The sequence below is a fragment of the Passer montanus genome, unplaced genomic scaffold, assembly GCF_014805655.1.
Source record: "Passer montanus isolate IOZ18808 unplaced genomic scaffold, ASM1480565v1 scaffold37, whole genome shotgun sequence".
Taxonomy (NCBI): domain Eukaryota; kingdom Metazoa; phylum Chordata; class Aves; order Passeriformes; family Passeridae; genus Passer; species Passer montanus.
This window is the reverse complement of record NW_024368485.1, coordinates 2854713-2882305: the sequence shown is the minus strand read 5'-3', so window position 1 is coordinate 2882305 and position 27593 is coordinate 2854713. Positions and strand designations below refer to the sequence as shown.

Genomic DNA, 27593 nt, shown 5'->3' with positions numbered 1-27593 from the left:
TTTTGGGCCAATTTAAAATATTTATTTCCAAAGTATGTTAATGAAACACTTCTAAATGGCAATATTTCCACAAATTAGTTCTATGACCTTCAAGTATTTAAAGGAGAAACGAATAAAGCATTTATGCAATCTTTTAAAAATCCATAAAAAACTTGTATACAAAATTTCTTCCACTTGTAGTTATATTATTACCTTCTTTATCAGGACAGGTATGTTTTACAGACTCCTGTGGGATTAAAAACTTTAAAACCACTTAGTTTCAGCAATAAACCTCTGCACAACGGTTTTTATTATTTATAGATAAACCCATAATTATGATGTTTTTAGCCATCTACAGCGCTTTTATGATTTTTAAGAGATGACATGATACAAAACAAACCATCCCAAGACCATAATTTCCTTACATATGTGCAAAACAGTATTTATTGCAGCATAAGAAAAGAGTGATTATTACTCTGAACATTTCACCAACATACTTAAATGAATTTTCAGGACATTTTTCAGGACATTAGAGCAGGCCACAGTAACTTTAACAGATGTCTCCAGTTAGCAGGGCTTGGACTAAAGTAAAGGTTGAGTAAAATCAAAGTTCAGTTATTTTAATTTCTGCTTTTTCCGTGCCTGAAACTCTTGGGTTTTATTTTTGACAGACTTTATTAGCATTGACAGAGCAGGATCTATGGCTTTCTTGGCAACCTCTCCTTTCTTTGCCATCTTGTTCTCCAGGCCCTTGTTTGCCTCCTTAAGATCTTGCTCCTTTTCTTCTCTTCGGCGAGCTTTCTCTTCCAGGATCTTTTCTACTGCTTTTGTCTTTTTGAAATTTGGATCTGAAGGATCCAGATTAAACAGGGGAGAAGTAAACATGGCTTGGAATCTTGTATCAGCAACATTAACCTGAAGGGAATAAAGAAGCATTTATTTTAGATAAACTTTTCCCATGACAGCAAAGCTTTTAAGCCCAACAAAACATGAACTGCTTCAGAAGTCACAGCTCATGAGATCCCTGGAACTGCTCCAGTCACAAAGTCAAGAACTACACAATTACCTGGAAGTCATCTTCTAGTAATTCTTTCCTTTTCATAAGAAGTTTCTTCTTCTTCTTGCTCAAATTCTGTTGTTCTACAATCTTTTTATAATTAAAATGTTTTCTGGTGTCATCCTCATCATCCATCATCAGTAGGGCCATTTCAGCCTGTTACAAAATAAGAAAGTCCATGTATACAGTGAAACTTTTCCATGAAAAAATTCAGCATCTCATTAATAAAGCCTGTATGAGTCTACATTTATTTAAATAAGTTGAAATAGGGCCATCAGGGCAGTATTATTTTATCCATAAAAACATTCTTTTAACATTTTGAGGTGTAGTATTAATACAAGTTGATTTCCTTCTTATTAGATATAAAATGAATGCAAATATGCACATTCAATTTTCAAACACAGTAATAATCTCCTCTGAAAATTGTACACCACAGCTTAGAAATCACTAATGGATATTTAGTACTGATATTAATTTAATACTAATATTCAGATAGCTAAATAAAAACTAACATATCTGGATTTAAGTAATTCCTTGAGTTAACTTGTTCTGAGAAAGGATGAAAAACAAAATAGCAAATAACTCACTCTTCAAGGATAAAAATAGGACAAGGTTTGAACTCACAAACGTTTCATACAATACCGATATTAAAAAAATAAAAACTTGGCACTGCCCAACACACAAATTTCTTCTTGGAAGTTTTTCTTCCAAAAGCTCTCAATACTAAAATTCTATAATTTTATTCTACTGCCATCCTATGAAATTCTGCAGTTCCACTCATTAACACATACCAAATACTTGCAGAATTCATGCAATGCAACATTTTACATCACTTTACCTTCTGTTTTTCAACTTCGTCTTCATCTTCTGAGGTACTTTCTACTGATTCTGGCTTCTTCTTTAAACCTAAGTGCAAACACAGGGCATGAACAGATTTATCCAAGCTTATGCATGAGAGCATGATTTACCTATAGCTAGAACTTTTAAGTACATCTCATTTTCTTACACTCAGTATTTGAATGTCAGATGTGGAAAAAGGCTGCAAAGTTAAGAAAAACCAAGAAGACTTAAAGCAATAAAAATGCTGAATACATAACAACAACTGAACAGTTGTTCAGTTTAAGGAGGCAGCAACATTCAAATGGCATAAATAAGTCAAACCCATGGTTTTACTGTATTTTTCATGGAGCAGTAGAGAGAAGTATCACAATAGTGCAGGCAAACCCATGACATCACACCACTGCCTGGGCATTTTCTGATGGAAATTAAAATATGATTGACTCTGCTCAGACTGAATGTTGTTCTGAGGAAGCTCCCCTACTCCCTCAGCATTCAGATACACAGTGCTGATAATGGCAGACATAATGAACAGTAACAGCATAGGACATTATTCAAACCTCACTTCTAATGAGAACAGACCTGTTTATAAATCCTACAAAATCAAATTATTCTCTTTGGAATGCTTGTAGATCTTAATCAAGAAAAAGCAGGAAAAGCAGGTTTCCTGACCTGAACCACACACTCTGACCTTTGAGCTTGGAATGACATACCCAGACAATTTACTGCAGTCCACTGGGGGTACTCTTAAGGAAGATATTTGGCTTCATTTTGTTAGGACAGGTTTGTACTCGGACTAGAAATACAGACATGCCAGACACATGTCAAGTTATATCACTAAGGATACCCTGGAAGAGGATGTATTTCTTGAGAAAGGTTTTTTTTTTCTGCCTTGACTATTCCCTTGACTATTTCTACATGGATTCCAAACTGGAAATGGATTTCCAGAAGAAACAAACCACCACCATGAAAAATAAACTATCCTGATGCATGTCATCAGCTGAAAAACTAAACTATTGATTTAGTAGTTCCAGAAAATGTGCAGGAAAAGCAGATTCAAATATGATATTGTTACCTAAACTACACAATTTAAGTTAATGTGTAGAAGGGAGAAGTAAATGTCTTCTGTAGGCCTTCACCAACTATGGAATCTTTCTATCTTTCAGAAGTGGCTGAACTACAGAAAAGGAGCACAGAGATAAAATTTGAGATAATTATATGAGAAGTTAGATCAGTAAATTTCTTTTCTTTCTACACATTTCCCAAAGGTAAGTCATTCAAGTCACCTTCCCTCCTCTTTCATTCTATGGGGAATCACAGAAGTGATCCTTATGCCTTCAGAGCATTTTGTGGCTGCAGATGGGGCTGAGCAAGGAGCCGGTATCAAAATGAGCTCTTCTCCATGAAAATAAATAAATTAGTAAACCCTTTATTTCTTACTTTGACACTATGCAGCTAGTAAAACCAGCTTGGGACCTAATATCACCCTTAGGACTCAAAAATTTTTATCATACTGAAAATGGTTCTGCTTGAAAATTCACAAATGCATCATTTTGTGTACTATTAACATACTCCTGCTACAGTCCCTCTTCCCACATACATTCTGCTAGCCCCACCACACACACCTGTTGCACACTTATGGCAAACTGATTGCAATACCTCAGATTTTTCCTAGCACTTCATCCCCACTGCCAACTTTTAATCAGATTTGTCCCACCTACAGCAGAAGATACTTCAGTGTGACCCAGAACTAACTGGTAGCTGCCACCAGCCAGTAAGGAAGTGTCCAGTTTCTGCTGTAATTCCCACTCAAGCTGCCATTCGACTCTTTCTCAGCTCAAGAATTTTATTTGCAATATTAACTTTGCACATCAACAACTTTCCAGCTGACAATAAAAGCTAATCATACCTTTGGGACTTCAGACACAGAAACTGACCCCAAATCAAAAACTCCTCTCACAAGACCTCTGCCTTATTCAGAAATTTGAGTCAGTCTCAAAAGCCTTGCAAAGACACATGGTAAATCAATCTTTTCATCTACTTTATCTTTCAAGTACAGGTTCTACAGCTATACTCTGATTTTGTTGTTAAGCTCTTAGGTCCTTGCACTCATACTGCTCCCTTCCAGCTTTAAAGAGCCATCAGTTCCTGCAGACATCATAAATTATATCATGAGAAGGCATCTAATGGCTTGGAACTAATAGGAGTTACAATAATGTGTGGAGAATTCCTCAAAGGTTCGACAGAAACTATGTTTAATAGTCTAATGTGTTCTGAAACTGTTCCGTGATTCCCAAAAGCAGGACCTTGCTCTCATGTTAATAAGGAATTACACTATTTAGCCATTAATTTTCAACAGTTTAAGCTACAAGAGTCATTTTCTCTCCCTTTTCTAAGGTCCCACAGAAGCTGATGCAGTAACAGTGAAACTGGCCAAGCCAAACCCAAGTCTTACAAGGCTTTTTGAAAACAGTATGGGCATCAGTGTAAAATGAAAGTGACAATTTTTTTTTCTTGGTAATATGAAACTAGAGTCAAGCTTCTAGAATAGATCATCAAGGCTCATGTGTCTGCAGCATCTGACATTTTAATCTGTGGTACTATTAAAAAAGTCACATGAAAACTCTGCAAAGCAAGTTCTACCATGAACCCCAGACAGACAGCTTTTGGGAACAGCAGGCACAAAGAATTTGTTCTACCTTGCCTCTCCCAAGGTGAAGCACCCACAGTGTAAGAATAATTTCCTGCTTATCAGGAACAAAGACATACCTGAGGACCTTCAGTGGACTTCCCATAAATTCCAATTTTCCTTGCACAGCACTCAAGAGTTTTTAGGCTCTTGGTCTAGCATCTCCTTACACTCTTGCTTCCCTTCAATTGCCTCAGCTTGACAGAAACTGAGCTACACAAGACCCATGCATGTTACAGCCAACAAATCAATCCAGCACTACTGCATCCTCAGTTTCTGCACTGGTCCACATAAATCTGCAAACAAACCCTGTCATATGCTTTTCCAGGATAATCTAAAATAATCTGACAGTCAATTTAAGGGTGAAATTTCAATCTTCCAGGGGAATTGTGGAAGGCTTGTGAAAAATGATGGTCATTTAAGTTGCCTGTACCCTAAATACAAAGTTGGCAGAATTACAGCCAAGTTCAAAGATGACTGTGACCCATTCTCCCTCACTGGGTAAGTTGTGCTTAAAAGCAACCCCAACTATGAGACAGAGGCTGTTCTGGGTGAACTTGGTGAATGCCAAAGCTGTGCTGTGTAATTACCATTAAAATGTAAACTGGCTCCCAGCCAGCCACTGTGTTGTCCCTTTAGAACTTCTCCAGGGCTAACCACGTCCTGGTTTTCTCCTGTATCTCAGTAATTATCAGTAATCTTGAAGACAAAAGCTTCACTTTCTTAGCTTTTATGTGTATTTAACTATCCTCAAAGACGCCACAAACATTAAAGTCTATTCTCCATGTTATGGACAAGGTTTAAAAACGTGCAGATAAGCTCATTCTCTGCCGAGCCCCTTTAGGACACAACTTCTCAGATAATTCAAGAAGAAAAGAAAACATTTTTTTCAGAGATTTCACAGAGAACATCACACATCACATGAGAGTACCTACCTAGGTAATCTTGGTATTAAAGAACAATTAAACAATTTGGTGGAAGGAATGGTTATCTTTACAATTAATTACTTCAACCTCTACACAAGCCACCCAGAAAGCATGACAGAAAACAGCACTGCAAGACACTGATTATTAAGTACAAAACCATCCAGATTTGGGGGGTTAGTTATTTATTTATCCTAGGAAAATTTTAACATTCAGGACAGAAGCCTGTGCTGGCAAGTATAAAATTTAAAGTAACTTACCCTTTTAAAATGGAACTTGGATCTGAACTTCTATGCTCAAAAAACCCCCAAACAAACAACAGACTAGTAATACGAGTAAATCAGTTCCTATCTTCTTTATGTCTGTTTTCTTCTTTTGTTTTTATGTCATTTTTCTTCTTTTAATATACAGAAATATGAGCCACCCTGAGGATCTGGCTCCCAAAAGTATGGAACATCAGCAACTTACCTTTATTGATTTTACTCAGCAAAATCACTCAAAATAAATTTGCTGTTATCATGGCAAAAGCTAATTTAAACATCAGAATAAAAAGCTTGTAAAAAAGGTATCCTAAAAATCTAAACTGGGCAAGTTATTTTCTAAAATATTACATTTCCCTATTGAGGTTTCTAAGCAGCAAAGAGTACTCCAGTAAAAACCTGTACCAGACTTAGAGAAAAGTGATTTCTTCTCAAAGACAACTTTGTTTATGATGCAAAAACATTTGACATTTTTGTAATTGACCCAAGCTTCAAAGGGACCCATATATACATGGCTCTTCCTAAATAAACATATTTCAAAAGCAATGGAGTTCTCTTCTCTAGAATACTTAGGGGAGCAGCTTGTTTTTAACAGCCATCCCCTGGAACTGGATAACTAATGGTTTCTGGTGAAAGCCAAGACAATATTCCATACCATTCCATGTATTACAATACACATAATTTAGCAGGAATAGCAATTTTAGGCAAATAACACCTACTTCATTTGATTCTGAACATTCTACCTGTGTGTTCAGTCCAGCCTGACTTTGTTTTGGAAACTCAGTATTTAACAAAAGGGCAGATTTACTCTAGAAGTTGCCTGTCTTGACTGACCTGTTTTCTCAAATTCTTCAGCAAAATAGGGGTCATTGAGATCCACATCGGGTGGAAGTTCATCTTCACTCTCTTCTCTCTCAGCAGCAGCCTGTAACAAAGCACAAACATTATTTCAATCAACATTTGATTATTTGAACACTATTTCAATCAATCAACTATTTTAAGTTTTGCTGAAATGAGATGTTCTGTCAGTAGCTGTGAAGATGAAAACTGAAATACTGTACATGGAACATCAAAAAACCAGAGCACAGTAAAAACTGATAGTGAAGACAAATTGACAATTTCAACCCTCTTTCATACATTTTATTAGGCATATCCCCAAACTCTGATGCATCAGACAACCATTCCAAAAAAATTACAGGATCAGCACTGTTATGTCCTTACCTTATGTTCCACAAAAGCTATGCCTGGGGACAAATTTGAGTAAGAAAGTTCATTTTCTTCTGCAGATTTCAAAATACTGGAGTTCAGCTTTAAAATAACATATTTTCTTACTGGTAGCAGTGTGTCATACACCTTGCTCCTTGACTTAATTTATCACACTGGACAAGCATGTTAAGCTAGAAAAAGTTGCTCTGCTACTGAACAGTGCTGCTTGCTCCATTTTGAGCACTTATCAACTGGAAGAAGTTACTCATCAAGAGCCAGTTAAAATTTACTGATGTGCACAGAGTAACTCAAGGTGTAGAATTTAGTATTAGAAGTGTAAGTCAGCAGTGTGAGTTACACTGGGAGCAATTTAAGACTTCAGAGAATCTAGATTCTGCATGCCACGTGTTGTTTTTTTCTCTTGCAATTTGAAATTTGAATAGTTCTTTGCAGCTATTAATTCTTTGCTATTACAGGTTTGGGAAACAAGTCTGTATTATTTAGGCCCACAATTTCCTAATTATCATTGTCATAACAACTACAATTATCATTGTCATAACAACTACATTTATCATTGTCATAACAACTTTGAATTGATATGCACACACAGTAGCAAAAAGACCACTTCCAATACATTAGAAATGCAAATTAAAGCCAATTATTATTATGACTAATTTATCTTTACAGCAGCACAAGTAGATAAAAGATATTTTGTGTAAGCACATGTATGGTCAGCAGTATGCTGAATATCCTTTTCCTCTGTAGGTTTGATGAAGTACTTTCAGTACTTCCACAGAAGTGACCACTGCATATTCTAACTTTAAAATAGCACTGGCAGCTGGACAATTTATTTTGTTTATCTGAAACGAACATTAACAACAAATAAGAAAACAAACAACAACTCCACCTCAAATGGCTAATATAAACATTACCTTTCTCTTTTTCTTAAGAAGTCTTTTTTCTTTCTTCTTCTCTAGATATTTTTGCCATGGAGTCAGGTTATCCTTTCCCTCCAACCTGTTTTTGACCATTTCTTCAGCAGTTTCTTTGAGGCCTAGGAAAAAAGCCATTGTAAATTAAAAAAACGTGATGAATCTGAATTTTTTTTAATAAACTGTTTTATCCTTTGCAAAAGAGCTATCTAGCTTTTATTCAACAAGTCTGTGCAAACAACATAAATATTGCTTAAAACCCCATCTTTTTATAAAGAAGATTGCTTTACAGGATGTGTTTTTCCAAATAAAACATTCCTTCAGTAAAAACTGTACAAGAGTCAGAAGAAGCGTTTGCTGTGTGGTGTCTGATCCCCAAAACTCCTGCTGTTCCTCAGAAAGGTCTCTTCTCCAGACATTCAATTGTGCAGTTTACAGATGCCAGAATGAGTAACACAATAAAACCCACAGACGTACACAGAACCCTCATGTTCAATGTACCACACCATCATTAGTTAAGATTCTGGATTAGTTACGTTGCTGAAGCTTTGCCTCTGTGATAATACTCTGACAATGCTGTAGGATGTCTGCTGAACACTGTATTTTTCATTCTAGAAAAGCAAACCCCATAGAAGTGCAACACCTCTGGCTCCTAATAATTCTGGCCTAACAGGATCAGAGAGCTGAGTTTGGATGTGTGAATTAGGTTTACATTAAATTCTGCAATTTAGCACAGACATCCACTGTTTCCATGCCCAGCACTTTCATCTGCATGGACAAGTGTGTCCTAACCTTTAAGCTTTTTGTAAATACAACAGAATGAAGTTTTCTATAAATATGCATCATTAGAGTATTCAATGATGTAAGAACATCACCTTAAAAATAAATCCATTAAATATCTGAAGCATTCCCATTTTACATGTAGACTACTTAAATTCAAAATATGCGCTTCATTTAAAAGCAATCTTCTAATTTTGGTAAAAAGTTCTATACACATCAAGTATACTTTTCTAAAATTCATTGCATCACAGAGCACTTGGATGTTATGAGGATGAAAACTGATTTCAGATGCACCTCATGAACGTTCAGCCCACTCTTCAGAAGATGGGCACTTGCAAAAACAAAACTTCATGATCTAAGGAGATTAAGAGACTTATTGGCCTTGCAATACACTGGAGCACAATTCATTGAAGAAACGGAATCAACTTCCCTGGGAGGAGGTAACAGCCTGGGCGATGAAGGAGTTTTCTCCTACCTGCAATTCCTTGCTTCATTCACTAAAACTTTTGTTTTTAACTTTGGTAACAAATCAGTCAGATATCCTACAGGTAACATTGTCTCCCACAAAGTGACTGAATTTTCTTGGGAGTTTGTAGGAATCCTGTTTCTGCCAGCCTCTGCCTCTCTCTCTCTTCTGCCTGGCAGTCTGATATTTACTTGGGAGTTTGTAGGAATCCTGTTTCTGCTTGGCTCTCCAAGCCTGATATTTGTTGTCTCTTCCCCAGTCCTACTTCCAGTGGTCTCTCTTCAGCATTCTCTCCTGCCACACCAGTCCACCCCTGACCTAACTACATTCTACCCTCCCAGCCCTCATCCCAGTTTTATTGCTCAGAAATCATACTCAGACCTCTCCAGATGTCCTAGACTAGATCCCATTCTTTCTCCCAGATTTCTCAATTGCCAAGTCCCCATTCCTCATCATTCCTTCCAGCTCTCCTCAGTATGGATGGACTGAAAACAATGATCGTGGTGGAATAAACAGGGCAGCTTTCATGGACAGTTCTAGCTGCCCCCAGAAGAGCAGGCAGAACACTTTTCTGAAAAAATGCAAACACTAATCCCTGCTTTTGTGTTCACTGACACTCCAAAAATCATTCCAAGGCTGGGGAGCTGGTTACAACTTGCCTGAAATACCAAGTGTGGACAAGATCTAAAATCATGTTAAAGCATAGAATCATAGGAGGAAAGAGTGGAGCAAAAACATAATAAAGGATCCTTCTACTACTCTGGAAAGGTGCCAGAAAGAACAGTAAGTGGCAAACTGTTACAGCCACAAAAATTGGGTACTTAACCAGCAAACAAATCAGAGCCACGATAAAGGAAGGATTTTGCATAGAATGGCTAAAAACATGCCATTAAGAAACTCTCATACAACAAGAACAAATATTTAGTTATCTTGAAAGCTATCATGAAAGCAGAGTCATCAGCTTTCTTGAAACCAAACCACTGTAACTTTGAATACTTTGTAATACTTTTATGGGAAAAAATTACTGGTCAGGTAACAACCTTGCAGATTCTCTTTGAAGCCAGAGAATTTAAAAAAATATATGTCACATCTCCAGCAAAAGAGAGACCCAAAATCTGAAAGGAAGTTACAATATTTCTGATTTATTTGCCTGGAAAATTGAATCATTTGATCCATCTGGCACTGAAGAACTTGGAGGAAAATCCAGTCCTTTCTTGTGGTATTTGGCAGTCTCATGAAAGGCATTAGAGTTTCTCCACAGATTAGAATGGCTTAGAAACTACTGTCCAGACCACTTCCCGAGACTAAGAGTGTATTTAAGTGGTCAAAAGGATTTTGATTCCAGAAGGGGAAAGGAATTGTCTACTTTAGGTAGAACTATTAACTGGCCATAGAAAGGTTTAACTTATATACCCTTACTGATATAATTTTTTTAAAATATTAATGAACCAATAGTTTTATTTAATTTTCAGAAAAGAGGGCAAGAAAGAGAGGAAAAAGGTCATCTATATTAGTATGCAACAAAATCATACTTCAGCTAAAGGATTAAACGTGGTGTAAATACTACAGCAAACTTTCTCTTCACACTGGTAGGACAGCAAGGGATGGGTGAGGCAGAATTTTTACTTCTCCAAACACTCAAGTTCTGAAAACTTATGGAAGTTTAACAGCCTGCATTTGTCACTGCTACTAGAGGTTAGAAAGACACATTTCTGTTCTCAGGAAACCTAAACAAGCAAGTTCATCTTGCGTGTAATGCCTCACCAGAAAAATGAAACACCTTGTTGCAGGCAGCTGAAAGGAACAGCAAATAGAAGTACTCTGATAACATTAGAATTTGTCACCCCCAAGGATAAAATATTTAAAGTCAAGCAAGCTTTCCTAAGCAGTAGGTGTGCCTGTGAGAAGCCACCACATGTAGGTAGCACTGTCAGGTGTGAGCCCCCACACAGCCCAGCACGTGCTGCAGGAACTGAGGCCACTCCAGGAAGGGGACACAGACCCAGATGGAGAAAAATATTTCCTGCAAGCCTTTCTGTGCTCAACATCATCTCTAGATGTACAGTTGGGCTTTACTGCGCACTTTACAGACACCACAGACTTCTATTCTACTTCTGACCAAAACAAATTTGAAATTTTGCTCTGAGCCTAGCTAAATATTTACATCTCCTTCTTCCCAAAGGAAAAGTTTTTAAGTTCAAAAAACAGCCCCAAAAACTTGGCTGAGTATCATCAAGAAAATGCAGTTGTGGTCTTCTCTCTTTTCACTTTCTAAGGGGAGCTTTGGGAGCTGGATAAGGACTCATAGCAATTGTTGCTTAAATCAGATATGATTAAGAAAACAGATGGATGCTTGAATATAACACTGATTTTGTGCCTAGAAGAAACAGACCAAAGAGAGTTGGAACTACATCTAATTTATTTTTGCTGGCACTGTGGTTTATTTAAAACTATTATGATTCAAGAATAACTGAATCATTGACAAAGTATGCTTTCTATAACCATGTGTAAATAACTGTGCCAAAACTCAAAATTTTAAATTAATTCAAATATCTGTCTTTCAACTGAAAAACTTCCTAGATTTAACTGTTGTAATTCTTCCATGTATTAAACATTTGGACAGGAATAAGATTTTGCAATAAGTCAAGCACATTAAGCAGAACTTGATAATAAAAATATTTCAACAGACATAAACTAGTTCTGAAAAAAATAAAGAGTCTTCAGAGAATTCAACAAAAACTATTTTTGAATGCCCAGAATGCTCCAACTAAACATAAATGATTTTGAAATTTAAAAGAGCACATTTGTTCAAGAAAAAATAACATACCAACTATCCTCCCTCCCACAAGGAAGTATAGCCTCAAGCATGTATAAATTGCCAGAGCTATAAACTACTGTTCAGCATGTGCAGCCTATGCTCCATGACACAAAAAACATACATAAAAGAGTGTCCTCTTCAGGTGTGCAGAACCTCTTCTCCAAATGCTGCCTGAAATAAGTAATGGCTGAATTTTTTACTCAAAAGCAAACTTAAACAATTATTTTCACTTTTATGACTTGGGTTTTGGACAAAACTGTATTGCAGAGGTCAACAGCCAGAAGTGGCACTGCTGCCCTTGTGAAGGGGAACAGTCTCCAACAAAGGCAAGTGAACACTTCTGTGATTTCTGCTCTTCAATAAACCTCTAATTTTTCAGGGTAAGAAATGAGGAAATGTTAACATATACTGTAAAATCATAGTTGCTAAATTAACATCAAATACTATAAACTATCCATGTAAAATTCACTGTGCACACATGCACACTGAACCTGAAATTGTATGAACAAACCTGACCCTGTGCATGGACATCCAGCTAAATTTAGACAAAATCAGTCAAATTTATCAAGACAGAGGGGTTTTGTTGTTTGGGTTTTTTTTACCATCCCTCCTTCAAAAGAGATAAGGACATAGCAGAAGTCCTAGGAATCCTACAAGAAGGTGCAGTAGGGAAGGGGTTGGACTAGGTGTAAGTATGTTACAAATCCAATTTTCTGAAGTCAAGTTCCATTGCAAAGAAACAGAGAGTCCATGCATCATGGAACTGGATTCCATCTCTACTACAGTTAATACTCCATTGCCACTAAATGTGAATGCAATTTACTTGTAACAGGCAAGGTACAGTCTCAAGGACAGCCTCTCAGAAAAATTCTTGGTCTCTCAGGGCAAGCAAGGCTAAAGAGTTTCCTTTGGTCTCCTTTAAAATGATTTTCCATGTCCTAAAATGAATGGTTTGCTCTAGATTCCTGAATATGTTACCACATTAAGTTGCTCAAACTTTTTTTTTTAACTTGCAGAACTTCTTTCAGACAATTTGCAAAATTCTTTGAAAAACAGAATGCATAACAAACAAAAACCCCTCCAACTTTTCCAAAACCAACACAAAGAACAGTTACTTTAACAACACCTAAATACAAACATTTATAAATACAAAACACACTCCTAGCAGCAACTGATTCACCTGTGGTTTCCACCTTCACTCTGAAAGGCGGTAACAAGAAATCTCTGTAGGAGTCTTATAAAGCTGCCTATCTATGAGAACTGCTTGGCCTTGAATGCTCAGTGACACAATGAATTAACTACTGAGTGAGCAACATCGTGAATGCAAGCACTGACATGCTGTGGACAGACCGAGTATGACACTGTGTCAGTGAGCACTGGCCCTGGCTGCATGATACATGCTTTTCCAAAAAGGTTTTGACAGAATTCATGTCAGAAATCACTGGGATTATAAAAGCATGACTGAAAGCACAGAATTTTTAATGCCCTTGGATCCTTTTGAATACAGGTGTGATGAAGAAACAGGAATAAAATTGTTCCATCCAGTTTAGTCCATTTCAGTGAACTGCTACAGACCAGAATATTTCAAACCAAGCAGAACTTCTATCCAGCAGAAGTTACCTGAGTCACAACTCACAATAATATTTGTATAAATCATATCATTAGATATGCATTCCTAGCTGGGATTAACCCATCAGCAGTGCAGGGCCTGGATTCTGGCATGTGTCTGGTCTTGCTACATGCAGTAACAGAACAGGGCTGTGTCCTGACATGGGCTGCAGTCCCACAGCTGCTGCACCTTGCTGCTCCCAAGAAGGGAATGTCATACTCCCCTAGTCTTTCAGCTGCCCATTTAACCCTCTGAACATTTGCCTGACATGCTAACCAAGTGGAAAAGATCCAGATTTTTTCTTTTCCAGAGTAGCTCTGTTATTTTAGCAAACAAAATTAGGCTTGCAGAGACCTACCAAGTGCGAGGTAGTACAGACAGTCAGAATGAGCTGTGGGCCAGGACCAAGGTGATGGCACAGTGCAAACCTTTCCCTTTGTGGATGTGGTGAGCTGTAAAACTGGCTCATTCCACCTCACAGAATGCATTCAGTCCAGTGGTTTTTTGTCACAAAGGAAAAAGAGAACTAGACACTGATGTTTGGCTCTCCAGATGAGTTGTGCTGGATGCTGCATGGTGAAGTCACCTTTCACTGATTTCCAGATGTCAATCTGGATGTCACTGTTCCCCAGCCATTCCTGGTACATTGCTTTCACCCAAAGCACTTTCACTGGAAGGTCAGACTTCTTCCTCTTTGCTTCCCCAAATCTTTAGTATTATGCAAGCAACACTTTCAAACCACTCTCCTCTAATTATACACTATGTTTCCAAATCATACTGATTTTCATTTTTAGAAGTGTAAGTATGTTTTATGACTCTATAGCAAACACATGAATTCTACTTAAAAATGTCTATAAAGTGATAATTGAAAAAACAAGTACAAAAAATCCTAGCAAAAAATGATCTATAAAGAGAAACTTACAGCAGAGGAACTGAGTTCAGTCATGTTATTTTTTCTATTTCCCTCACTGTAAACAATCTGGATTTCAATTTATGGGGGGAAAAAAGGGGTTGTTTCTCCTACTATAAATTCAGCACCTTACACTATATCCCTGTCAGCAGACCCATACTGCATATCTGCCAAGGCAGGAAAAGAAAAAAAATAAAGCCTACCTGGAACCCATTTAATCTCCATTCCTATATCCTTTTCTTCCTGTTTTTTCTCTTTTTCTTGGATACTTTGCAAAAGTTCTCTGTACTTGGCAATTTGCTCTTCATCATCTTTTTGGCTTTTCCTTGGCCTGTCATCTTCTATTTCATGAGCGACATCACTGTCTAGGAGGAGAGAGCAAAGTTATCTCAGAGAGCCTCATGAAAATGAGCAACTGAAGTTAATCTTTATGAAATAAATCTAAGACACACACGTTATTTCCAGAAGATAATATAAAATATTTTCATCTATTATTACCCCACAGAGTAGCCAGTTTAAGAATTCCCTTATTTAGATGAAATAAAATAGTATCTGAAAAGACAAAAAATTTGCCCTGTAAAGGAAATCATTCACTGAACACACATTGTTCACTGTATTTTAGAATTACTACTTTTAGATTCCCTTCCAGCAGAGTGGAATGTAAATCTCCAAAACCAGCCCTTTGTGTAGATGGGCATTACCTCTGCCAACTTCCAGTCAACTGGGACCTCCCTGATTATCCAGGACTGCTCAAAAATGATGCAAAGTGGCTAAGAGCACACAATACCTGCCAGCTCCCTCAGAACCCTTGGGTGGATCCCATCCGGCCCCACAGATTTTTGTGTCCCTGTGTGGTGTAGCAGATCACTGACCATTTCCCTTTGGATTAAAAGGGCTTCTTTCTGCTCCCTGCTCCTTTCTCCCAGTTCAGGTACCCAGAGAACTGGCATTACTATTAAAGTCTGAGACAAAGGAGGCACTAGTACTGCAGTCTTTCACTCATTCTTTGTCATGGTGCTTCCCTCTACCTCCAGTAAAGGATGGAGATCCTCCTTAGCTCTCCTCCTATTGCAAATGTATTTATATAGACAATTTTTGTCTTCCAGGGCAGTAATCAGGTTAAGTTCTGGCTTGGCTGTGATCCTTCTTATTTTCTCCCTGCACAACCTCCCAACATCCTTGTAGTCCCCCTCAACTGCCTGCCCCTTCTTCATAAACCCTCCTTTCTTTCTTGAGTTCCAGCCAAAGCTCTCTGTTCAGTCAGGCCAGGCTCATTCCCTGCTGGCTCATCTTTTGCATGGCACATGGGGACAAGTCAGCTGCAGCTGCTTTTCTACTTTCCTCATCAGAAGCTGGGACCTAAGAGGGAAGCATCTGCTCATCCAGAAAGCAGAAGGCAACTCTGTTTTGAAGACAAGTAGAAAAAGAACACATTTGGTTGTTTCTTATCCCTAGTGTCCTGAGAAAGAAGAGACTGTACTACATGGGAAAAAATATCCTTAAGCTAAAAGAGGATACCTAGAACCTGGATAGGCAAGGGGCTCCCAGTTTGTATTTATCACTCGTTTTGCTAGGTGAAATTTAAGTGGCAATGCACATTGTAATTCTTTCTCATTTAGATAGAACTTGTATTTCTTCTGTCGAAACTAACAGTTTTAAAACAAATGTTCAACATCGCCTTCAAAAAGACTGTAGGAGCTTTTAATTCTGTAAGCAAATAAAGCACATTTGACAACAGCTGCAAGAAAGGAAAGTGAGCTGAGTTTGTTCTCAAAGTTTGTTCAGAGTTCAAATAACCTTGTCAGTGGCTTTCAAGTATCAAGCTGTATTGCACAACATCAGGAACCACTTTCTGATGGATATTAAGGCAGCAATGTTTTCTGCCAACAGCTTGTTCAAAGGCTTTTTGAACAAAACACACAAACCAAAAAGTTCTGCGGCATTAACCGCTGCACTGCAAGAGAAATACAATCAACCTGGGAAGGAGAAAAAGGCAAGAACTGATGAAATTTAGAGTATAAAATACAAGCACATTCTTATTGTTTTCAAAAGAAAGTAGTAATAAAAGTGCTAAAAGATTTTAAAATAAAAATAAGAAAGTTCAAATCGTGAGGCTGGTCAGAAACATTCCAATACAACAAATTGTTTTTAAAAGATGACATTAATACCAAATATAACCAAATGCAGAGGTTCAATATATTAAATCAGTGACTGGCAGCTGAGTTAGCTGAGATCATGTTCTTGTAATCACATGGTTGTGAAGAGATAGTGTTCTTAGTTTAAGAAGATTATCTTGCAATAGCTGAGTAGATGATTCATTTTTTTAAAAAAAAATCAGCCTTAGAAACTAAGGAGAGTAGAAAACTTTTAGTAGCTATAACATCTGACCAAAGGTCTGCTGCAAAGCTGAATTATTCTATGGGGGAGGGGGGGAAATTTTCTTTCCATGATGCAATGGCAAAGCAGAAAACTCAGCTACTGACTTGGATGCTGATGGCCCTACCATAAAAATTACCCTAAATGTCTCAATTTTATTCAAGGTAGTTACTCAATTCAGATAGATAAAAAGGAAAAACCAAAATACATACAATGCATGTAGACCCAGAGAATTAAAACCAAAAAGCTTTTAACTCCAGTGTTCAAGAATCAAGTGTGAGGTAGAGGTTTTTGCACTACAGCATGCTATGAAAACTTAAATGTGTTGAGGTCAGTCATGAGCCAGAAAATAATGTCAAAGAAAACACTGGGGTTCAACCCCATTTTCCCCACATTCTAAGCACTTCCTGAACAGGGATTTGTACAAATCCCATTAGTTCATGCCAGTGATAATCAAAAAATGGAAAAATTACACTCTGGCAATCAGTCAGTCCTGAGCAGGGACTCACTGGCCTGCAAAAGCACAGAGAGATGTGTTCTTCATGTTACTGGACACCTCCAGCAGTTTATATGAACTTCCTAGGAGGAATGCTGACATGACCCTTCTTGGCCTTACAAGCACCTTTAATTGCAAAACAAACCCAACCCAACAGTTCCTACAAACATGCTTTGGAAAAGTATCCAACATCTGCATCAGTTGTATTGAGTTTCTGATGCTTCACAGAAAGAAAATAATCAGGTTGTGGTATTTGCATTCTGAAATTCCCATGAAATTCCACCCAGGCTTGGCCAACTCATAAACTGCTAAACCCTCTTGCTTCTTTCCACAGACAATAATAAATAACCACATGTTCTACTTCTGTCACCCTCCATTTCTTAGCCTTCTGTAATAGCTTCAGCAAATATAAACACATGTGGATACTGTTCATTTTTAAGAGAAAAAGTACCTTTTCTAATAACATGCTATATATGCATTTAAATTTATATATGTAGTCATGATTTACTGCAACAAATAGATTTCAGAGTTGTAAAAAGATTTAATAACTAGTGTGATTCTATCTAACTTTAATTATTGAATATAAGATTTAGAAGCATTATTTAAACAAAAATTCCTCCTTCCTGACCATTACATTTCCTTTTCATGCACTTGTGCACCTCTGGCATCAGGACAGCAGCACAAAACAAAACACTTACTGGCTTTGTGGAGTCTTATATTGGAAATCAAATACCACAGGAGACTGGGCTTCCTGCTCAGATTCCCACTGAGGAGAGCAGGGATCTCCTACAAGCCTGGTCAAGCCTGGGGGTGTTCAGTGTTTGGACAACCCTTAGGTTTAACTTTTAGGTTTCCCTTTATGGAGTCACAACTTGGACCCAATAATCCTCATGGGTCCCTTTCAACTCGGGATATTCCATGATTCTATCAAGATCAGCTAACTAAAAAAAGTCCTGTAAAAGTATTTATCACAGAGTCTGTTTCACTGTTTGTGTGCTGTGCAAAGAAGAACAGCAGAAAAGATGTTGCTCTTGCAAATATTAAAAAAAACCCCAACAGATTAAAAGCTTAGACATAAACCCCATAATGCTTAATTTGAAGTATATTTAAAATGCCATACACTAAATCACTGGTCCACATTGTCAAAATGGCAGTTATGGGCTGGATTTGATGAATGCCACAAACACTTCCTAACTGGGATAAATGTACCCAAGTAACAGAAAATTCAGAAGCAACGTAAAGGAGAAATTTTGTGCTATGAACCACAACATTCCAGGTCACTGAAATCCTTGATGTTACAGAACTGTTGTTTAACAGTAATACCAACATTGATGCACATATTTCAAGTAGAAAAATTCCATGAAAAACCATGTTAGAACAGGCCAACAAAAACCCTTTTAAAAATAAAACATTTTAATAAGTTTGAAAAGTACAAAGAGAAGTCCAGGACATTTTTTCCTCCTTATCAGACTCCTACATTTCCATTCAAGCAGCTGACATTGATTTTTCCCATTTGTGCTTAGCACCACGTAATTTTGCTGGATGGAACCCTGACAGATGGAATCCTGTTTTGTATCACATAGCTGAATGGATAAAATGTCAGGAACATATTAAAGACATGACAACATAATTCCTCTATTAGCAACTTACTTTTCAAAACATCATTTAAATCCAGATATTTCCAGATTTAAAATTTATTAGTGTGGTAAGATTAAGGGCATTTTTTTTTCCTTCCCAGCAATGGAATTTTACTCTTTAAAATTCCTGTTGTTCACATGAATATTTGCTTTCATCACCACCCTATCACAGATACTTATCTTCAGCATCTTGGTAGCCTTGTACCTGAGAGAAGATGTAAGTGCTTTACTCTGCATCCCCTGGTCCCCTTTACAGACTTCACTAAGTATTGCTAGAGAAACTAAGTGCATTACAGTGCAGTTTGTGAGTTTTCATGTAAGGTGAGAAACAAGTGGACATTATCATTGCCAAGATGAGTTTGCTGTCACAAGGTTTCCCAACTCTATAACCAGAAGAATCTGTAATGTTTTTTTGCATGCTCCAAGCTTATCTCTGATTGCAGCAACCTGCTTTAATGAGGTATAAATCAAATTTAACATCTGTTTGAAAGACCTAATTAAGGTTTAATGAAATTTTACTTGCCTTGTAATCTAGGCTGTATATATTATTAACAGCAGGATGAATTTTAGAACGAAAACTAGCAATTTAAATCAGGAATTTAAACATTGCTGCACCATATGCAGAAGACTCATGTACCTTACAAAGTTAGATGAAATTCTCTTTATATTCTTAAGAGATATGTGAAACAAAAAGCATTTGAAAGATGCTCCTGTTCATTTAGTCATTATCCACCTTGCATTTCAAACTAGGACTTTTCCTCTGAAAATGAAACATTTCAAGTTCTATAGGCCTATAATTTATCTCAAAAATGAACAGATTAAAAGCAGATATTGCCAAATCTGAAAAAGAGGTGTTAAGATACACTGAAAAAAGATTGAAAAAGGAGTAGGAGGAGAAACAAAATGCAAGAAAATTATTTTCCACTCAGAGGTGCAAGCTCCTATTCAGAAAGCAGCTACTGTGGTCCAGTGGAAAGTGTCCCTGCCAATGGCAGGGTGTTGGAGCTAGATGACTTTAAGGTCCCTTCCAGTCTGAACTATTTGAAGATTCTGCTCAGGGGCACAATCATTATACAGCAAATATAATAATGTCCTTGTAAAAGATGACATTCAAAGCATTCTCTATAGATATGACATTTAAATACGTAAATAATCTATATTCAAAACCCTGCAGCTAATGGCTTTGTGTACAATATTTATTAACAAAGTACCTTGCTGCTGTTCCTCCTCTTCTTCACTTGATGAAGCCAAATAAGCTTGAAAATCCATGTCAAGAAGCTCCTCTTTGTTAAAAGTTCTGCTGAGTGATGTCACTCGCTCATGATCTGTCTCATCCCATGTGATATCTACCTTAAAAGAAAGAATGCCAGTTGTAGAAGTTGGAACACTAAAACTAAACACTGTAACAACTGTTTTTTTAGGGAAAATTATTTTATACTTTCCATTCAATTACCTGTTAGTAATTCTCTCTATAATAACTCACTATAATAACTATTTAGTAACATGAATTTAATTATAACATTTAGGAATTTATTCTACAGTCAGTTTTAATGAGTTTGAGCTACAAGAAAAAGCGCAGAAATCTCGTGCACTGAAAGGTTCTGCAACAGCAGGTCTCACAACACAAAACCTCTGTAAGCCAATTTTCCTTTGTGGCAACAGATACTGGAGTTGAAGCAGCCACCAACTCCTCTCTTTTCCTCTTCCAGCAGCAATTCACTGCCGGAATCACACACGGATTGCGAGGGAGACAATGAAAGTGTTTGCGCAACTGCAGCCTCAACCAGAGCGTGGAACAGATCTGACTGAAAAATGATCCAACAGAAAGTACTTATTTCTCAACTAATCACTTCCCCAATCTGGTTCACTTCATGGCCAGATGGAAATTTTGGCTCTCAGTAGGACAGAGTAGGAATGAATTGCTACAAGAAAGGGAAGCAACTGTTGAAGCCTGGCATTACTACCAAAAAAGCTCTTACTGATTTATACACTAACATCCATTTCAGGCAAATTAAAGGCTTTGACTGTAAATAACAAAGTAATTTTATGTGCAACTTGTCACAGAGATATAATGAGGTCAAAATTCAGTATTTAATTTGTAAAAGAGAAGCACAATCTCCTTTAAAATCCAAACCAGGGCTGCAACTTGTAGGTCCATAGCATGCTTAAATCTTTTAAGATGTTTGATGTCTTTATTTTGAAATGGTGGAGATAAACAGGAATCTTTTCTCCAGCACATATATCATTCATATGATATATGAAGCTGAGAGCAAAACTAAACAAGTAAGAAAAGCATTACAAATCCACTGTAAAGATACCTTTGATGTTCCCATAGCAGCAGATGTGAAGTACTTTGGCTTATAAGCAGCTATGTTCACTTCTGAGGCTACATCTTTTGGCTTATCATCAAATGTAACATTATCTGGAATAAATCTGAAAGGCAAATAAAACATGTTATTCTTCAAATACACCGGGAAATTGCATAGTATAAACAGCTTAAGCTTTCCTGAGTATGGTACATCAGCATGAAAGAATCAGCTAAAATAAAAAGGGGGTAAGCCTGAAAAGGGAACAAAAGATATGGACAAGTATTCCACACATGTAACATTTATGGCCTGGCTTCTGCAGATCTGTTCCATGGGGTTTCATGTATAACAACACCCTCTTTGGGAAGTATTTCAATTTTCAGTCTGCTATAAACAGGGTCACAGGTGGCTTTTTTGGTGGTTTTGTTTTAAGAATGATCTTTTCAGATAGTTTAATATTAAAAAGAAAAAAGAAAAAAAGTGAATAAAATAGGATTTGGAGATAGATTAATAAGAAGTTCCAAACCTTTTAGGAAAGTTTGCTGCATCTTGAAAATTATAATTAGTAAGGTAAAAAAAAATAATTTTAGAAGTAACAATTGAAGAACTTAGTTTAAAAAAACACCCAAACCGCTTGATATACTACTTGAGAAATGACTTGTGATTTTTTTTTAAATCTTTGCATATGTAATCTGATAAATAGTATTCAACATTAAAATTTAACAAAGCAGAAGATTAGGAAAATCATTGCAGATTTTCAAACACAACTGTGTTTGTTGTAAAACATTATCAGTGTTTAAAATGATGAAAAGTTACATGTTCCCTCAGCAAAGATGTCTTCTCCAAAATGGTTCAAAGAAAATTAACTGAGTTTCTCTTGAATATGATTCAAAGCAAAAAACCCTCAACTTTCACTGACTTCCAAGGGTGCCCATAACAGAGGCCTCAGCAGATAAACAGGGCTTTTGTCACAACTTTTTGTGATTTAGTAACTTTTCTGCTTAGAAAGAAAGGGGGTTTTTGCAACAAAAGGAAATACTAACAATAAACCAAACCATAATTTTAAATCCTTTCTTTCCCAAACATGACTTTTGAAAAATCAGAGCATCCAGCTCATTCACAAGGACTAACATATCTATTTAAGCTTTGTGACAACAGCAGCAATAATCTTGCCCTGTGGCAAGGAATCACAAAAAAGATCCACTTCTGAACCCTTGGGGAGAGAAAAAGAAAAAAGTTTTGTTTTCTGAATCCTATCACTTTATTCAATTGCACCAAAAGCTTGAAGATGTAATCAGAACTTTTTATTTGGCTTCTCTGAAAATAGACTCTCTATGCAGAGATCCTCTTCAGCTTCCCATATTATAATAAAAACGGTTAAAAAGAAGAAAGAGGAACCAAAGGGAAACCTAACAACTCACTGGATGCATAATTTATCTTCATATTTCATTTTGGTTACAGAATAAAGTAATACAGTTTACTCTGAATTATTATAAATTGCCTTTAATTCAACCTCCCTGGCCCAATGTGCAAAAATATCACCAGTGGAGTTACCTCAGGTCTATGAAAGAACAGCTACTTTCAAATTCCAGTCCATCACATTCCTCATAAATTTTATTGGCTGTTTCAGGAGAATCACATTCTACAACTGCATAGAAGTATTTCAGTCGCTTGAACTGGTACTCCCGCAGTTTTTCCCTATAAATCCTGTGAAAGTGGAGAAAAGACCAGTCAGGTGAGCTGGCTTTAACAGCTTTTTACTCACAATATCTTTTAATTCAACTCATTAAAAACATACACCAATCAACCACTCTCCTAATCTTATATGATTAAATGTTAAACAGCACAAAGTTCCACCAGTATTGAGTTTTCTTCAAGTAAAAAGACTATTTCAGACAGTTTTGTTAAGTGTAAAATTTGTACATGACTCCACTGAAAGGTCACAGGGATGAGGTTCAGTGAATCTGAAGGGCTCAGGTATCACTGAGGTACCTCTGGGATACCTGGATTTCTGTGTGTTGGATTCCAGATGCTCTGAAGCCCACTAAGCAGTAAATCCAACACTTCAGGATGCACCTTGATGAACACAGAACAGGCTCTACATTCACCTGACACTCTCCTGATGCACCAGAGAATGTCTTCAAAGGGATCTGCCCTTATTTTAGAAGCATCTAGATTTTCTAAATACAGGGCAGTCCAGCAGGATGCCTTATACAAATATGGCCCCAGTCAGGCTGCCAAACATCTGGAAACTCTGGAAAATTATTAAAGCAAAACCTTGAACAAAAGCTAAAAAAAGGCAAAAAGGACATGCCTGAAGAAGCCAGGACAATGACAGGACTGAGGAGCTCAGCCTAGGAGGCCAGGGCTGTTGCTGGTAGCACACAAGAAATCTCAGCCTGGGAATTCTTGGACTAAGGTTCTTGTTGATTTACAGGTAAGAATTTTGACAGTGAGCACTGAAGGGAGTTTACTGCACAAATGGCAATTTGTAGAGGAGAAATGCTGGTTTTTAAGCTACCCACGTATTTGTTACATTGATTATTCCAATGAGCTACATCATAAAATTTTGAACTCAGATAAAAAAGCAGATTTTCTCAAGTTTCATCATCATGCATTTATTAAATGCACTGATAATGAACCAGTGCCTGTTGTAAAACAACCTTTGAAGAAAACTACAAAATTAAGGTGTCCACAGGATGCTATCCCGTATGAACTCCTGGAAACAGGAGTTGATTGGGATTTCCACTAAGAATTAAACATATTATATCTCTCATTTGAAGACAAAATTAAAATTAATACCCATCATCCTCTGTGGCATTCTCTGGAAGATCGAACAGCTCCACAGGTCCTTTTTGTTCTTCCTCTTTCAATCTCTCTTTTCCAAACTCTGAGGGATAAATCTACAAACACAACAATACAAAACTAAATTTTTAACTGTGATGTAATGTACACTAGCTAAGAAAAAAAAAATCCCTCTCCAGGTTCACAGTTTTTATTTAGGATCAGTAAAGGGATCAATTCCATAAACTTTAATAGCTTCCTGATTTTAACTTATGGAAAAGACAGTAGAATAACCAAACTGCCTGCTAGGAATTTTGAAGCAGATGAAGAACAACAGGAACCCTGACTTTGTTCACTGTACATTGTGGCCATTTACAGAAAGAGGTATCTGATTAAAACTTCTCAGAGAGCTGAGGCAGCCACTAATAATTGAAAAATATAACTTAAGTGGCCAGAATACAACCAATTTATTAGTAAGGTCTAAGGCTGGGTCATCTGCCATACAGACCACTGAATATTAAATTAATCAAGGAAATGTAGTCTCCTCCTACTGGAGAAAACCAGCACTGAGGGCCAACCTCATAAACACAAGAAGTCAATGGCTTTGGCCTCTAACTCTGCCAAATACATGCCTGCTACAGCCATGTAGTCTCCTCCTACTGGAGAAAACCAGCACTGAGGGCCAACCTCATAAACAAAAGAAGTCAATGGTTTTGGCCTCTAACTGCCAAATACATGCCTGCTACAGCAAGTTAAACTGCAACATAGTTTCTCTTTAATCACATTAATATTTCTTTTGGTTCTCTACAGTATTGTCTTGCTTTTTATTTTGCAGTCTATTTGTTTAACAGTAAAAGTCAGTACTCCCTTCAGAAACCAGTTCTTACCTTAACAGAAAACACTGTTCCTCCTTTGGGTGTGAAAGACTTAAAGAGAGCCAACAAATCCTTAGCCTTCAACCTATCCCAATCCATATTACAAACAGCCAATCTACTTGTAATCTGAAAGAACATAAAATTAATAGGTTTAATTGTTGACTGTTGTGGGGAATACACAATTCCCTAGCAGAACTCAGTGATAAAAATCAAAGTCAACAATAAACTTTGCTGAAAAAAATAAAAGCAGCATTGTCATCATTACTTTTTATCACTTAAAGTAGCAAAGATGAGAAACATCAATTACCAGAGCACACAAAAAATACATAAATAGTGAAGCACCACAGAATGGACTGCACCAATCACAGATTTAGAACTGCAGCAACAACATAATCACTTAGGATTTTGTTATCATCAAACATTATTAGTCTCAGGAGCAACCATTACCACTATTGTGAGAGCACTGGAGTACTGTGATTTCTTTACATGCTGACTGTACTAGTTGTAAAGTCCTATTTCACTGTCTCATGATGCCTTAATTTCTTAAAGTGTGAGTTAAATAACTAAATTTTTGAAAAATGAAAAAAATCAGTAACGAACAAAAGCAGTACTATTTAAATTCTGCAATTACTGGAAGGCTCAATTTTGTTTGTCCTTTCACCTGCAGACAGCTTATTCATAGGTATAGGTAAGTGCTCTTAGGGGAAGAGGAGATACCAGTGAAAGCTGCAAGTCTCTCACTATCAAACAATTTAATTATCATTTCAATTCTGTCACTAAAAGGCCGAAAATCCTTTATGAAAAATATTTGCACAAACTGTTCTATAGACGATGGTCTATGATGAACTCATAACATTTCTGAGTTTGCCATGTAGCAACTTTTCACATGCAAAATGTGAAAAGATGAGGTATTGTTACCTCATCTCCACGAGGGGCATCTTTATCCAGCTCGCGCCACGAGTGCTCGATCTCTGGCTCCTTTGGAAAGAGCTCATTTAAATCCTCATCATCCTCTGAGCTCGTGTCAATGTTCCCTATGCCTCTGGCCAGATCAGGCCCACCATCACTTTCTTCATCATCTTCTGAATCACTGTCATCTTCACCCGTTTCCTCATCATCTTCTGGCTCCTCTTCCTCACCTGTTTCTCCATCATCTTCTGATTCCTCTTCTTCCAATTCTGCATCTTCACTTGAAATGGCTTCTTCCTCTAACTGGCTTTTATATTTTACACTTTGGTCACAGATGTCTGAGCACAGAAAGATAAACATTAGAGACATTTTTATGTTAGAATTACACATGACCCTTCACAAAAAGGAAAACTTCAGGGCTTTTTCATACCTGTTTACAGGACTCCTGAAAGGTGTAATGATGCAGGAGCGAGTAACAGAAAACATCAGCATTTCCTCTTTTGTTTGTCTGGTCTAATCTAATTTAATTACTCTTTAGGCCCAGCACTGTACTATCAATCAGAACTGTAATTAAATATTCTGCTATTTTATTTATATTACAGAAGCAACAGGTAAAAATCTATTTAATAATGGAGGCTATACACATGCACAAGCAATATAAATAAAGTTTTTCTTCAAGTTGCCTGTTCTTTTCAATCCCCCCTAATATTAATGGCTCAGTGCTGCCATGTTTACAATTTCAGTCCACAAGCTGTGATGTGCCTCCATGGTATCAGTTCATATATCTGCTGTTCAGTGTGATAAACATAGCAGTGTATATGCTGTTATAAATTCTACTTTCCTAACTAACCAACAATTTTAGCACCAACAATTAAAAGGACAGGGATATTCACAATCTCACTGAAGAATCAGAACTGATTCTATACAGAGCTGACCAACTCCAATCCTCCAGCAGCACTGAATCTGAGTCAGCCAGCTGTTTTATAACTGATCCTGCAAAATATCTTCCATAAACAAAAGCATCAACATCCAAATGAACTCAGCTGAATTCTCCTTGTTATTTGAACAACAAACCTGATTCTTTTATTTTCCCTCCTGGGGAGTAGTCCCTCCTGGGAGCTTTGACTGACTCAGTAGCACTTCCTTGTGAAGACTTTTCCTTGTTTTGAACTGAAATGGATCTTCCCCCTGACACACCTCCTTGCTTGTTTCCCCGAGAGGGATCAACTTCCACTGCAGGTTTCTGTGAGTCCTCTTTCAAGCTGAACTTAGATTTACTTTTTTGTCCTTTTTTAAGGTCATTTACTTTAGTCACCTCTTCACATGTTTGGTCCACCCCTTGTTGGGTTTTTTTGCTCTCCTCCTTTGGGAGGCCACCAGCAGGGGCCTTTGCAGAATCTCCTTCTCCTTTACCTTTACCTTTCTTTTTTTTCTTTTTCTTTACCGTGATTTCTTTGCTATCACCCTCTGAAAGATCAGAGTCAGATTCCGACAAGGCATAGAACTTCCTGAGGTTCTCTGTGGAGGTGTAGTTAACAGGGCGACCTCTTTTATCCACTGTGTACTTCAGCTTGAACTTCTTGTCGTGGAACATGGCTCGGAATCGCTTGTCAATCTTGACTTTGCGCTCCCTCTCAGGCATCTCCCAAAACCTGGGATCCCTTGCGACGCAGCTGAACCTGCCATCGCTCAGTATTTCCTCCTGGGATGACATTTTTGATGCCATTTTTGAAGACTTAGACAT

General features: G+C 37.3%; 1 protein-coding gene across 1 annotated transcript; it reads right to left on the bottom strand.

Moving 5' to 3' along the window:
* ESF1 (ESF1 nucleolar pre-rRNA processing protein homolog) lies at nucleotides 1–27593 on the bottom strand. Its single transcript, XM_039717149.1, has 13 exons — nucleotides 26924–27593; nucleotides 25859–26187; nucleotides 24953–25066; nucleotides 24084–24184; nucleotides 22836–22988; nucleotides 21294–21408; nucleotides 20187–20325; nucleotides 14670–14831; nucleotides 7884–8005; nucleotides 6580–6670; nucleotides 1875–1942; nucleotides 1046–1192; nucleotides 1–894 (listed from the first exon to the last, which is right to left on the bottom strand). Exons 1-13 carry the CDS (start codon nucleotides 27591–27593, stop codon nucleotides 595–597), a joined length of 2511 nt encoding a protein of 836 aa, XP_039573083.1. The 3' UTR covers nucleotides 1–594.

Excerpts from the sequence above, each read along its gene's own strand:
- ESF1 (XM_039717149.1), bottom strand. The coding sequence starts at position 27,593 with ATGTCTAAGTCTTCAAAAATGGCATCAAAAATGTCATCCCAGGAGGAA. Across the intron at positions 20,326-21,293 it reads CTGCTATGGGAACATCAAAG|GTAGATATCACATGGGATGA; the intron begins GTATCTTTACAG and ends CTTTCTTTTAAG. Across the intron at positions 8,006-14,669 it reads GGAGATTAAATGGGTTCCAG|GCCTCAAAGAAACTGCTGAA; the intron begins GTAGGCTTTATT and ends CTTTTTTCCTAG.